General features: G+C 46.3%; 1 protein-coding gene across 1 annotated transcript; it reads left to right on the top strand.

Moving 5' to 3' along the window:
• Positions 1–281: 281 nt before the first annotated feature.
• On the top strand, positions 282–13489 carry ZNFX1 (zinc finger NFX1-type containing 1). Its single transcript, XM_069033862.1, has 13 exons — positions 282–510; positions 1199–3196; positions 3992–4123; positions 4546–4691; positions 4883–5026; positions 5477–5594; positions 5835–6079; positions 6192–6331; positions 6647–6801; positions 7466–7611; positions 7967–8077; positions 8794–8889; positions 10965–13489. The coding sequence occupies exons 1-13, from the start codon at positions 456–458 to the stop codon at positions 13389–13391; spliced, it is 5913 nt and encodes a 1970-aa protein (XP_068889963.1). The 5' UTR covers positions 282–455; the 3' UTR covers positions 13392–13489.
• The last annotated feature ends 448 nt before the right edge of the window (positions 13490–13937 follow it).

Raw genomic sequence — 13937 nt, 5'->3', positions numbered from 1 at the left:
GGGCCGGGCCCGGGTGGGTGGGCAGAGCCGCGTCTGTCCCCGCCCCGTAATGCCGGGAAAGGTAACCGAAAGCAGCCGTGCCAGGGCCGGATAGGTAGTGGCTGGGTGTGTTTCTCATCCTTTGCGCTTCCCTACTCCTCTTCGCTTTCCCTTCCCGTGGAAGCCGGAGAGAGAAGGAGAAGCTGCCTTTCGGGTGCGCTGCCGGCCGGCGACGAGGGGCGGGGGCTCTGCCCACTGGGCGGGACTTGCGGGGAACTGGAAAGTGAAACTTTGCGGGGAACTGAAAGGGGAGGCGCTGCTGGGTGTCGGGGCAGAGCCGGCGGCTCCCGGGCTGTGCGGGGAGCGCAGCGCAGCATCGCCCGTGTTCGGCGGCAGGAGCGCCACGGCCCCCAGCACACAGAGCTGCCCTCGCCCCGGAGAGCTGGAACAGACCCGGAGCAATCCCCGGCAGGGCGATGGAGGGTCCTGGGCAGGAGCCTCACACCCGGCACCCCCGAAGTGGAGCGAGAGGTGAGGGTCCCCCGGGGAATGCAGGACAGGAGGGCTGGGGGTGGTGCTGGTACAGAGGGATCCGTTATTCCCCTGCCTGTGTACAGCGAAATTTTCTCTAAAGGCTGAGTTTCAACACTTCTTTATTTGCCCTTGGAGTCTATTTGGGGCCGTGATGCGGTGATGTGTTGCAGCAGCCTTTTGCTATTTGTTCCTGCTAGCAGAAAATGCTTCCCTGAGCGTCCTGTCGAGAGGCTGATGAAGACTCTGCGGGCTGTGCTTCCGGCTGCTCCGAGAGGCGGGACTTTGCCCAGAAGTTCTATCTTTTCAGTGTGCTCTATGCAGCCAGTTCAAGTCAGCTGTGGCGTCCTCTGTCACCATTTCACTAATGACTCACTCCCGAGGAAATGCTGTCCTGTGCAGAAAACTATCTTTCACCTTCTTACTTCTGCTTTCAGTTCTGTGGAGAAAGGTTTTGTTTTTTGGTGTCTTCGTAGCTCAAGGGAACTCTAAGCATGGCACTGTCTTTTAACAGTTAGAAAAAGGGGTACACATTTGAAAATCTGTGTAGAAATATAACATTTTTTAAAATTTGATGTCAAATTATCAAAATATTCTGACTATCAGGTCAATTTGCTTGTTCATCTTTGTTGAGAGGCATGTTGATGTGGTTGATTTATAATTAACCATTTTCTTTTCTTTTTTTAAGGGCATGCACTTCATTTGGACACTGGATTTATAGGAAGAGGCAGAAACAGAACAAATAAAGTACCAGGCCAGGCACCTCAGTTAGGGGAAAGCCTCCAAGACAGTAATGATACTCTTCTACTTGGGCAAAAAGAAGAGAGATCTGGCCGTTGGATTTTGAAGGCTCCTCAGTCAAGTAAGAATGAACCAAGAAGCCAAGGTAAACAGGCCAACAGTGGAGCCACAGCTACTGAACAGGAGAACGAGGGAAGGACAATGAGGTATCAAAGTGGACAAACACATGAGAGGGGCAGAGGACCCTGGAATGAGCAAGAAAATTCATTTAGGGGAAGGAGGTGTCAGCTTGGACAAGCCCGTGAGAGGACCAGAGGACCCTGGAATGAGCAAGAAAATGGAGGCAGGGGAAGGAAGTATCAAGGTGGACAAGCTAAGGGAGGAGCTAGAGGGGGAAGGCTGAGGAGTTTGTGGGAAAGTGAAGGTAGTAGAAGGAGGATGCAACCTCGGGAGAATCCTCATTTCTACCAGAATGCTACCCCAGGTGGTGCACACCACGGTGAGCAGCCTCGGCAAGCCAGAAGGATTGGCTATAAATTCCTTGAAAGTCTACTCGAGAAAGACCCCTCAAACGTTGTTGCCACACTTGCTTCCAGTTCCGGGTTGAAGGAACTTCTTTCCCAAACAACTATGAACCACAATTTCGTTCAGCTCATTTGCCAGGTGCTTCGAAAAGCATGCAGTTCCCAAATGGATAGACAGAGTGTCCAACACATTCTTGGGGTTGTGAAGGAGTCCAACTTCCTCAAGATCTGTCTGCCACAGTACGTGTCTGACATGGTGATAGAAGTAGTTCCTGCTGTACGCCATAAGTACCCTGAGCATATCAGCAACATAATTTTACTTCTTCAGCACCTGATAAGTACTTTCCCAGCCAGCTCTGTGCAGAAAGTTTCCATTCTCTTGACACTCTTGCCAGCATCCATAAATGCCCTGAGAGTTTCTGGTGTGGACATCACAGAAGAGACAGAGAAGAATCTCAATAAAGTCCAGATGCTTATGCAGCATCTGCAGGAGAAGAGACGTGAAGGCACACTGAGGGCTGATAACTGTACATTTATGCAGCCTCAAGATGGGCAAGAAGAAAGCTATCGTATCATGAGCATTTATCCAACATACGATGAGATACACGGTAATGAAAAACCTGTTCTACGTCCCAATTTTGTTTCTGGAAGATATGAAAGCACCAGCGTTTATCTTGACACCCACTTCCGACTTTTGAGAGAAGACTTTGTAAGGCCTTTAAGGGAAGGTATCATGGAGGTTTTGCAGAGCCTCCAGGACAGAAATTTGAGAAAGAAAAAATTTGATGATGTCAGGATCTATTTTGATGCACGGATTATTGCTCCATGTTGTGCCTCAACTGGTATCGTTTACAAGGTCCAGTTTGACACAAAACCATTGAGGTCTGTACAATGGCAGAATTCTAAACGATTGCTATATGGATCCCTAGTCTGCATGTCCCAAGATCACTTTGAAACATTCCTTTTTGCCACTGTTTCTAATCGTAATGCTGAAGAACTTGTCAATGGAATTGTGGAGCTGTGTTTTGATGCAGAGAGCCAGGTGCTGCTGGCAGAGGTTCAACCCTCAGACTCTTTCCTCATGGTAGAGACAACTGCCTACTTTGAGGCCTATCGGCATGTGTTAGAAGGGTTGCAGAAAATGCAGGAAAAAGATATCCCGTTCCAGAAGTACATTGTGGAATGTGATGCACAGGTGAAGGAGCCGGCATACCTGACAGAGGATACTGCCTACAACCTTGCACCCTTGATGAAGACTTCATGTAAAGAGAAGTGCCCTGATAGCTTGAAAAGTGTCTACATTCTAGATCCCGATCAATGGCTTTCAATGGAAGCCTTGAGATTAGATGAATCTCAGATGCAGGCACTGAATCTTGCACTCACCAAGGAGCTGGCTATTATCCAAGGACCTCCTGGCACTGGTGAGAAATATTTGCTTAAAGACTTTGTAACTTAAGAAGTTCTCATTGATTCCCCCAGCTAGGGAGATTAAGTTCAGAGAAAACCAGCTGTACTGTCGCCAAAGCTTTAGTCCTGTGGCTAATTGATGTTTGAGTGGCCCACTTAGTGTGAGCTGTGGAGACAGTTAATATTCTCAAATACCCACATCTGATCTTTGCCCACCTAGATCCAAGCAGACACCAACTGCACTGTTGGCAGTGCTTGTATATTGGGGTGAAGAAGTTTTCAATCACTTTTGACAACATGGTCCCTCTTGCTGTGCAGCACTCTCCTACTTGTCTTCATGGCATGTTAGAGCATTTGGAGCATTCAGCCATGAACCATTGTGTGAATAAAGTATTACAAGATGAATTGTAATTGTTTTAAATGGTACCTGAACTCAACAAGCACCACTACTTGCATTCCACTAGTATGTGGATGTTTCACGTGCAGCCAAATGCATCATGTATGATGCCAGTATCAGAGTGGGCTGGGGGATTCAGTGGGAGAGAAAACCCTGTGTCCAGGTCTGTTGTATTATCCAAAAACTAGCATTCTTGCAGACTGTGGCCTTGCTCAACTACAGGCCAGGAAGTCAGTGTCATGCTACTTTGTCTACATTTTGTAAGCTAGTTACCCCTGGGGTCAGTTCTCTTGGTACAGACCAGATTGGCAGCCTGGAAAGAAGTCTTGTATCTTGTTTTTGATGAATTCTATGTTTCAAGGCACTCATAGAGGGTGGATTACCCTTTTCTGATTTTGAGCTTGTTTTGCAGGGAAGACTTACGTGGGTTTGAAGATTGTTCAGGCTCTCTTGACTAATGAGCACGTGTGGCAAAGCGCTTACCAGAAGCGTCCCATCCTTATAGTCTGCTATACTAACCATGCACTGGATCAGTTCTTGGAAGGTAAGAGTACCTGCAAGCTGGATGGTTTGGGTTGGAAGGACCTTAAAGATCATCTAGTTCCAACTCACCTGCCATGGACAGGGGCACCTTCCACTAGACCAGGTTGCTCCAAGCTCTGTCTTGCCTGGCCTTGAGCACTTCAAGGGATAATGCATCCACAAATTCTCTGGGCAACCTGTTATTAAGACCTGTAATTAAAAACTATACTATAACTCTTAGTCTGCTCATCGTATGGCATGATAACCTGCATTTTGGTTTGAATATTTCTAGTGACTCTAGCCCCATTGATATAGATTTAAAAAACTTCACTCAGAGCAAACCATTGTGGTATACGCAGTCAAAGGGTGTTTCTCCTACCTCTTGTCGTACTGCTGAAAACTGAGCTTGGCCCTTTATTTCTAATATTTCTCTTTCATTCACAGGAATACTCTCATTTCAAAGAGATGGGATAGTGCGTATTGGGGGCAGGAGTAGCAGTGCAGTCCTGCACAAATTCACCTTGAAGGAGCTGAGGAAGCTTACCTACAGATCCGACTTCCCAGATTACCTCCCCAGAGACTATGAAAATGTATGTGCAGACCTCCCTGGAGATGCTGGGACTGGGTTGCCTGTGCGTTGGAGGAGATGATAAACCTCCCCCACACCTGGCCTTGTTTTATGCTGAATTTGGCTTCTTAATTCTTCTGTCAGTTTTTTGTTCTGCTGTTAGTGAACTTTGTTTCTCTGTGACACTACCTCCCTTCTCTTTGTTATGAGTAGATAATGAGTGAGATGAAAGAGATTGAGCAGCAGCTCCTTGAAGGAGCGAAGCAGTTGGAGTACACAACCTACACAGTTCTGCCTGAGGACTACTTGAAACCGCATATGGCACCCCAGCACTGGGCCAGCCTGGTAACGGCTCTGGTAAGAGAGGTCTCTAAGTCAAGCAGTCCCAATGCATGCTTACTATCCTTTCTGCTGATGGGTCTGAGGTTCCCCCAGCACACATCTTTTTAGCATCAATAGCATCATTTGGTTACTGGGCAAGTAAGGGAGTGAACAGGAAGCTGTGCCAAATGACAGTAGTCTAGACAGGCAGGGCAAGCGGGGGCTTTGAATGTTGCTCCTTTAAACCGCAGAGATTCTAAGTGATCTTTAGCAGCATAAAAATGCAAGTACCCAAATGAAAGCCTCTTAAATGGAAGGGGAGGAGGGGTGCCCTTTCTGAAGATCAGGGCTGCTTTGACTTTCTAGCTCTGGAGGGTCTCTTGGGGAGACTTGTCCTTGTTGCCGCTACTGTAAGGTGCTGCTTTGGCATCATCCTAAGACTCTGAAGTGCAATAGGCCTGGCTCATTTGACTTTCCCTGTATTAGGAGGACACTGAGTTATACTACATTGGTTCACGACACTCATTGATTCTGGAGTGGCTGGGAGTTGGTGTATCTGCTTTAATCCAGAATGCTGAAGAGGATATATGGGATGAAAATCCAGGTAAAACAAAAAAACCAAACACTGAAAAGACACCCACCCCACACACATCCTCTATGAGTGTGTTTACCTAGGCAGTATATGTGTGCCAGAAAAGAGACACTGCTACTTAACAAGCACAGAATGATGTGTGATACTGGGAGGGAGTGGAAAGAAGATTAACCCTACTGTCCACATAGTGATCTGACTGCTGCACTGATGGAGTGGCTGTGGCTTACTACATGTGACTGGTGACTCTCACAGGTGGTCAGCAGGAAAGAGAGGGAGAGGGGGAAGATGAAGTAGAAGAGGAGCTTTTGGAGATCCCAGAGATGGCTGACCTGATTGAAGCTGAGAGAGTGATTGAGGATGAAAAGACAGCAAACCCTTGGAGAAGGAAGGAGGAAGATGACAGAGCTGTTCATGGACTAGCCAGTGCCATGTTGGCTATGAACCTGGACCAGGAAGAAGGAACAGCTCAACCACTACAGGAGACCATGCAGTGGGAGGTAACTGCATGCATTAGTGTGACTATGTAAAGAATAACATGGGGATGCTAATACAAAAGAATCTTTGTGCTGTAACTGCTTATTGGGGAGCTTTTTTTTTTTTTTTTTGCAGGTAACTCCTGGTCAGAGGAGGAAAATAAAGCAGAAGATAAAGGCTGAGCTCCGTAAAACAAACACAATGACAGAGTTAGAGGCCAATGCTATTCAGGATGTGTGGCAACTTGACCTGAGCTCCCGCTGGAGGCTTTACAGGTGACAAAGCTATTTTGCAGGGCCTGTCAGGCAAGTGTTTCCTAGGATTGTTCCAGTTTGCAAACTGTGTCAAGCCATCATGTTTCTGCCTGTATCTGTTCAGCTCCTTGTTTGAACATGCTTGTTCTTACCTTCCTTGTACTGCATGGGAAGCAATGTCATCCCCTGCATTTGTACATGTTCAGGAGTAAGTGCAGATGGTAATAATCTGTTGCCCAAAAGACACGGGGGAAGTTTTGAACTGAATCCAGTCAGAACTTGTGGATCACCATCCTGTTTTCCTTGCAGTGTGTGATAATGGCACTTTCTTCCCAGGCTTTGGCTGAAGACTTACCAGGGTTTTATTCGAGAGAACATTCTGGAGCATGAACAGCAGTATCAGGCAGCAGCAGAAAGACTGAAAGAACTGAAGCTGGAGCAAGATCTCTGCATTCTTAATGAGGCCAGAATTGTGGGGATGACAACTACAGGTGTGGAGGAGTTGGGAAGCAAACCAGTATTGTATTGCTTCCAGTCATGTTTAAAGAACGTTTTTGCTGAAAGATTACTATCATGTGCTGCTTCACAGCCTGGGCCAGGCTCTGCATTAGTCTGGAGCCTTTTTAATCTCTGACTCCCTTTGCAAACAGGGCTGTTGTGAGAATTGTTAATTAGTGGCGTGAGCAGCTTCTGTGCCCTTTTGCACTTCCCCCGTCCCAAGCAGCATTCTTCTGACAGACCTGCACCACTTGTGCCTTAGTAAGGCACAGCTAATATCTACTGCTATTCCCACAGCACCTTCTGGAGATGGTAGTGTCAAGGTCATTGTGTCATTTCCCTTTGGAGAGAAAATTTAGGCTTATTTATGTGTGTAGAACAATGTATTGAGTGTATCTTTTGTCTGAAGAGAGCATTGACAAAGGACCAAGGTAGGCATAGGACTAATCCCTACCTGCCTTCCTTAACAACTCTTCATACAGAAGCCACCCCTGGTATAGTGCTATTTTAAAATTCAAAAAGCTGAATGTTGAAGTGGGGAATCTTGGGAAGAATTCCAGTCTTTTCTGAGACAGAGCCTACTCCTCTCTGTGAAAACTCTTGTCTTATTGCTTGAATGTAGTTATACCCTAAGGCTTATCTTCTGTCCTTGCTCAGGTGCCGCCAAGTACCGACGGATCTTGCAGTACGTAAGGCCACAAATTGTCATTGTAGAAGAGGCAGCAGAGGTGCTTGAGGCTCACACCATTACTACTCTGAGTAAAGATTGCCAGCACCTCATCCTCATTGGAGATCACCAGCAGGTAACTTTCATTACTAATGTCTCTATCTGCTGTGCTAATGAACAAGAACCATATAACCAAACACCATGTGGGAAAATTGCCAAGGCTTGTTTCTCCCCAGCTTCCACAGATACCACAGGTCCTGTCTCCTGTAGTTTTAGAGTACAGCTCCTGTGGGACTGGTGTTTTAGTTTAACTGATACAATTTTACATGTGCTTTGATTGTGACTGTATCTAGCTTTGATATTTAGCACTTTTGCAAGAATCCAGTCTCTGGGCTTTCAGTGGGGGACCAGTCACAGAAGATGGGAGTGAAAATCCTACTAACACATAGGAAAAATGCTAAAACATGGACCTCCTATCCCTTGTCTTTCAGTTGCAGCCTAGTGCAAATGTATATGACCTGGCCAAGAACTTCAACCTTGAAGTCTCTCTCTTTGAACGTCTGATCAAAGTGGATTTCCCCTTTGTCTGTCTGAAGTACCAAGTAAGGAAGAGCTATAAAAAACTCCATGGCATTTGTATTTAGGTTGTTTTAAGTTTGCAATACACTTGTTTATATTTCTACTGTAAGAGCAGCCTAAAAGAAAAGAATATACTATCTAACTTCTGAGAAGAGTGGTAGGAGCTGTCAAACTGACACAGACAGAGTTCCAGTGTATTTTCAGCTATTTAGTGATATTGTCCACAGCACTGTGGTTCTCATGTTTTCGTGTGAGGAACATGGTTTATTGTGGCAACTGAAGCTTCCAGAACTTAGCAGAGTGAGACAGCACAATTCTTCTCAGGCTGCTTCCTGCTAAATTGCTATAATCCTCTATCTTGGTGACCGGAGAAGTTAATTCTACCACCAGCAGTCCTGTATTAAAGGCACCTGGAAGAGCTCATTTAGTAGTTAGGGTGAAGTGCTGGCTTTTGTTATCTATAAGTGTGCTTAGATTTGCACTGAAGCCAGCATTCTTGTACAACAACCTTACCAAGTGATTTTCTTGAAGATACTCTGCTACTACCACTCCTGTAGTTGGTGGTGTCAGCAATGGGGTGGGGGAGAGCAGGGATTGGGAAGTGCTCCCTTCTTATCTCTTACTGAAAAGTCATCCTTGTCTTGTATTCAGCCACAGTCTGTACAGTGGAGCAACAGAATATTGACAGGGAAATATGGTGCTCCTTCCTCAAGACTGATAAAACTATTTTGTGTTTCAGCACCGCATGCGCCCTGAAATTGCCCAGCTTATCAGTCCTCATATATACCAGAAACTGGAGAACCATCCCTCTGTCCTGGAATATGAGAATATAAAAGTGAGTTCTGCTTTTGTCCCCTGTTACTGGCTAAATGAGTTTCTGTAAAATACAGTGTTCAAGGATTTCAAACTCTTAGGTCAAATTCAGTTATTGAAATTTATACCTGAATCAAGGAATTGTGTGATATAGAATTAGGTGAGCAATCTGTAGTTCTTCTGGCATTGGTGATGGTGGACACTGGAAATGGATCCAATACCAATGACTTTAAAAGAACAGTAAGAAATGGAAAGAGGAACAAATGAATTGTAGGAGTTTGAAAGCTAGGAAGAAATCTTAAATGAAAGACTTAAAGCATAATACGTGAAACTCCAACATAAGATAGGTGACTGAATTACTGGAGCCCTTTTTCCTTGGGTTCTCTATTTGGGCATTTTGCCAATAAACAACATATGCAAAGAAAATCTATGCAGCTTACAAGTATAAAGTAATCACTTATTATCTACCATGCACAATAAACAGCCAGAGTTTAGTAAGTTTGTAGAATGCTTGCCTTGGGTATCAGTCAGAAGCATCAGTCTTTGCTTCTTCCTTAATGGTACTGAGTTTCCATCTTAACACTCACTCCCTCTTTTCTGATTTGTATTTCCTCACCGTAATCAGGACTTCATGTATCGCTCTGTTGATGCTTTTCTTACATCTTTGAACTATTAACAATCATCTCTCTGTCTGTCATTTTCCCTTGCATATCTTGCATAGTCCTTTTCTGCAGACTCGCTCACAGCTCTCTCACAGTTCACAACTGAACTGTTTTCCCAGAAGTCTGAGCCAAGGTTACACTTTTACAGTGATGGCCTTGGATCTCTGAAACACAAGCCACTGAATACCTGGGAGAAAGACTGGAGGCAGTTACAGAAATAGGATTACAGTAGCCTAACCTATGTAAATCTGTCTTCATAAAAAACCAGTACTAATTAGTTAAAAGTTCTTTAACTGGATGAGGTAAGCATACTGGAAACTATAGCAGAATGCTGCAGTTAGACAAGAGAAAATTAATAGGGAAGATTTAATTATTAGAATAAGCTATCTGAAAAAGTGGCAGGTCCTTTTTGGTATCTTGAAATCCAGATCAAGTCTTTGTAGAAGATGATTTAGTTAAATAAATTGGAAACTCAAATAAACCCCCTCCAAATTCCAACCAACCAAAACCCCAACAAACAAGAAAAATACCACCCAAAACACACGACTTGGGAGACCACCAAATTTTATCCCATTTCTCCTACAAGAATCTATTCTAGAGAACCTTGTGGTTCCATCTGGTCTTAAAACAAACTTGAGATACTAAAAGGCATCAAAATTTAATCTTCTCAGCTAGTATAATAACCAACGTAGGTTCTACTCCACTGGACACTGTGCCACCATGGACACCTTGGAAAACCAGAGATCTGTGTTTGATCTACAAAAACTGTTCTTTCCTGTTAACATCAGTCTCTGTGTTTTGGCAGGCAGAACAATAATTTCTTATGGGTAGAATAATTCCAGTTAATAGGCAAAAAAAAAAAAAAGAGTCCCTGCTAACTCAAGACAAATAGAATTTTTGAACAGGTGAGCAGTCACCATGAGCTGGTGACTACTGGAGTCATAGCATTCCTATTTTTTTCTGGTGAAAAAGAAATCTTCCTCGCTGCTTTGTTTTAATTGCAGCAACAGAGGAGGCATGTCTTAGGCAACTGCTAAGCCCTCTGCACTGGTAACTTAATATCTTTTTCCCACAAGGCCAAAACAAGAAATTTTTCACACTATGAATATGCTTTGAGAAATGTTACTAACACTTCATGTTCTCTTTTGTAATAACCTGGAAAGGTACAATAGAAACATCTCTGGAAAGATAGGGAATAAAATCACCCACACGAACTGATTTCATAATAGGATACTGAAATGTTACCAATAATCTGAAATGGGAATTTGATTAATAACCTATGGAAATTTAAGAGGAAGTCACCTAAGTACACAGTAACTGCATACTGTAGCCATCTGTTTAAAAGTCCTCCTGTGAATGGATAATCAGAGGCATAGAAACAGGCTGGGCAACAGAAACTAGAATTCTCTTTCTGACATCCTTCCTCTTGTTTCAGGGTGTCTCAACTAACATCTTCTTTGTGGAACATAAGGTTCCTGAGCAAGAGATCCAGGAAGGGAAAAGCCACCAGAACCCACATGAGGCCCACTTTGTAGTGGAACTGTGCAGATACTTCTTGTGTCAGGGCTACGAACCTTCTCAGATCACCATTCTCACTACTTATACTGGACAGCTCTTCTGTCTGCGTAAGCTCATGCCAGTGAAGATCTTTGAAGGTGTGAAGGTTCATGTAGTAGATAAGTACCAGGGAGAGGAGAATGATATTATTCTGCTGTCACTGGTGCGGAGCAACAAAGAGGAGAGACCTGGCTTCTTGCAGATCCCTAATCGGATATGTGTGGCTCTATCCAGAGCTAGGAAAGGGCTCTATTGTATTGGAAACATGAGAATGCTTGGCAAGGTTCCTCTCTGGAACAAGATCATTCAAACCCTTGGGGAGAATGGTCACATTGGCCAGTCGTTGGAGCTTTGCTGTCAAAACCACCCTGAAACCAAGACACAGGTATCTACAGGTGAAGACTTCAACAGAGTCCCAGAGGGAGGCTGTAGTCGTCCCTGTGAGTTTAGGTTGAGTTGTGGACATGTTTGCACAAGGGCATGTCACCCCTATGACCCGGAGCACAAAGAGTACCAGTGCCTGAAGCCTTGTCAAAAGGTGCTTTGTGCAGATGGGCACCGCTGCCCAAAGTCATGTTATGAGCCTTGTGAAAAATGTATGGTGAAGGTAGAGAAAACTATTTCTAAGTGTGGCCACACGCAGATGGTGCCATGCCATATTCCAGAGAGGGAATTTAAGTGCCTAGAACCTTGCCAGAAGAAATTAAACTGTGGACACACATGCAGGAATTCCTGCGGGCAGAAATGCACAGTGTCATGTACTGAACAGGTTACAGCCAGACTGAAATGTGGCCACAAGCAGAAAGTTGCATGCTGGATCACTACGATGGGACAGGAGGAGGCTGTGAAATGTGAGAGTAAGTGTTCTGTCACACTGGCATGTGGTCATGTATGTTCAGGTTCCTGTCATACTTGCTTTGGAGGAAGATTTCATAAGGCATGTAACAGCCCATGCACGCGTGTCTTGATCTGCTCCCACAAGTGTCAAGAGCCTTGTACTACAGAATGTCCTCCTTGTCAGAAGGCATGTCAGAACTATTGTATTCACAGTAAGTGCAAAAAGAAATGTTGGGAAAGCTGTGTTCCTTGTGCTGAGCCATGTGAGTGGCAGTGCCAGCACTACCAGTGTACCAACCTTTGCTCTGAGCCATGCAACAGGCCTCGCTGCAACGTTCCCTGTGCTAAGACTCTGCCTTGTGGTCATCCCTGTGTTGGACTGTGTGGAGAGCCCTGCCCAAAGAAGTGCCTTGTTTGTGACCACGAGGAACTCACTGAGATCTTTTTTGGCTTTGAGGATGACCCAGATGCTCGATTTGTACAGCTTGAAGACTGTGGCCATGTCTTTGAGTCACAAGGCCTTGACCATTATATGGATGAAGATGATGATGGCGTCAAGCTGAAGGTATGCCCTATGTGTCAGACACCCATCAGAAAAAATTTGAGATATGGCATCAGTGTGAAAAGGCAGGTGGAGGAGATAGAACGGGTGAAACAGAAAATCCAAGGCCCAGCACAGGAAATTGAGTCTAACAGACAGAGACTGCGGGCTGCGCTGATGCAGAATGGTGTTCTGAGGAGTAATCTATACTCTAAGTACACCATGTTGGAAGATAAACTAAAAGCTTCTGTTCTCTCCACAACGAGTATCAGTCTAATTGAGAACCTGCTTAATTTCTACAAACGTGTAGCAGACCTAACTCATTCTATGAACAAAATTGATGAGAATGAAAGGAAGGGGCTGAAAAAGAGGCTGGATGAAGTCCAGGAATGGCTGGATAAGCAACGCATCGGTTTTACAGGACAGGAGCTTGCTGACCTGCAGTCTGAGATCCAGAGACTGACTTATTTGCTGAGCCTCTTGGCAAGATGCAAAGCCAGTAGGACGATACCCACAGGCATTGCAGTAGAGATTTACAGAGCACGTGAGATCCTGGAAGGGACAAAGAAATTCACAGAGAAGGATGAGGCTGCAGTGAAGGCTCACCTGAAGAAGATTGAAGCTGGCTTGCCCATGTCAGGGCTGGGGATTTCTGAAGCTGAGCGGGTGCAGATTGTCAGTGCTATTGGCTGTCCTCGTGGCCACTGGTTCAAGTGCAAAAATGGACATATCTATGTAATTGGGGAGTGTGGGGGGGCAATGCAGAGGAGTACCTGCCCTGAATGCCATGAAGTCATCGGCGGCACGAACCACACTCTGGAGAGCAGCAACAGCCTGGCCTCGGAGATGGATGGGGCAACCCACGCGGCCTGGTCCGATGTAGCCAACAACATGCTCAACTTCGAGGACCTCCGCCGGCTGATGTAGAGGAGTGTGAGCATCGCTTCTTATCACAGAGACGCACACAGGGGCACAGCCCCACCGCTTTCCCCGTTTGCTTCCTCACTAATAAAAGTGTGTATCGCTGCCAACCGGCCTGTGTTGTCTCTATGGGGCGGGGCTCTCCGTGGGGCTCTCCTGTTTCCGTGGGGCTGTGTTGTCTCTGGGCGGCTGTGCCGTCTTTGTGGGGCGGGGCTGTGAGGGCTGGGCGGGACGGGGCTGTGAGGGGGTGGGTGGGGCGGGGCTGCGGGGCGAGGCGGGGCTGCGGGGCTGTGAGGAGGGCGGGGCGGGGCTGCGGGGCTGTGAGGAGGGCGGGGCGGGGCTGCGGGGCTGTGAGGAGGGCGGGGCGGGGCTGCGGGGCTGTGAGGAGGGCGGGGCGGGGCTGCGGGGCTGTGAGGAGGGCGGGGCGGGGCTGCGGGGCTGTGAGGAGGGCGGGGCGGGGCTGCGGGGCTGTGAGGAGGGCGGGGCGGGGCGGGGCTGCGGGGCTGCGGGGCGGGGCTGTGAGGAGGGCTGGGCTGGACTGGGCGGGGCGGG

The sequence above is a fragment of the Aphelocoma coerulescens genome, chromosome 20, assembly GCF_041296385.1.
Source record: "Aphelocoma coerulescens isolate FSJ_1873_10779 chromosome 20, UR_Acoe_1.0, whole genome shotgun sequence".
In the NCBI taxonomy this organism is placed as follows: Eukaryota; Metazoa; Chordata; class Aves; order Passeriformes; family Corvidae; genus Aphelocoma; species Aphelocoma coerulescens.
The sequence above is the reverse complement of the archived record's forward strand: the minus strand, read 5'-3'. Positions and strand labels throughout refer to the sequence as shown.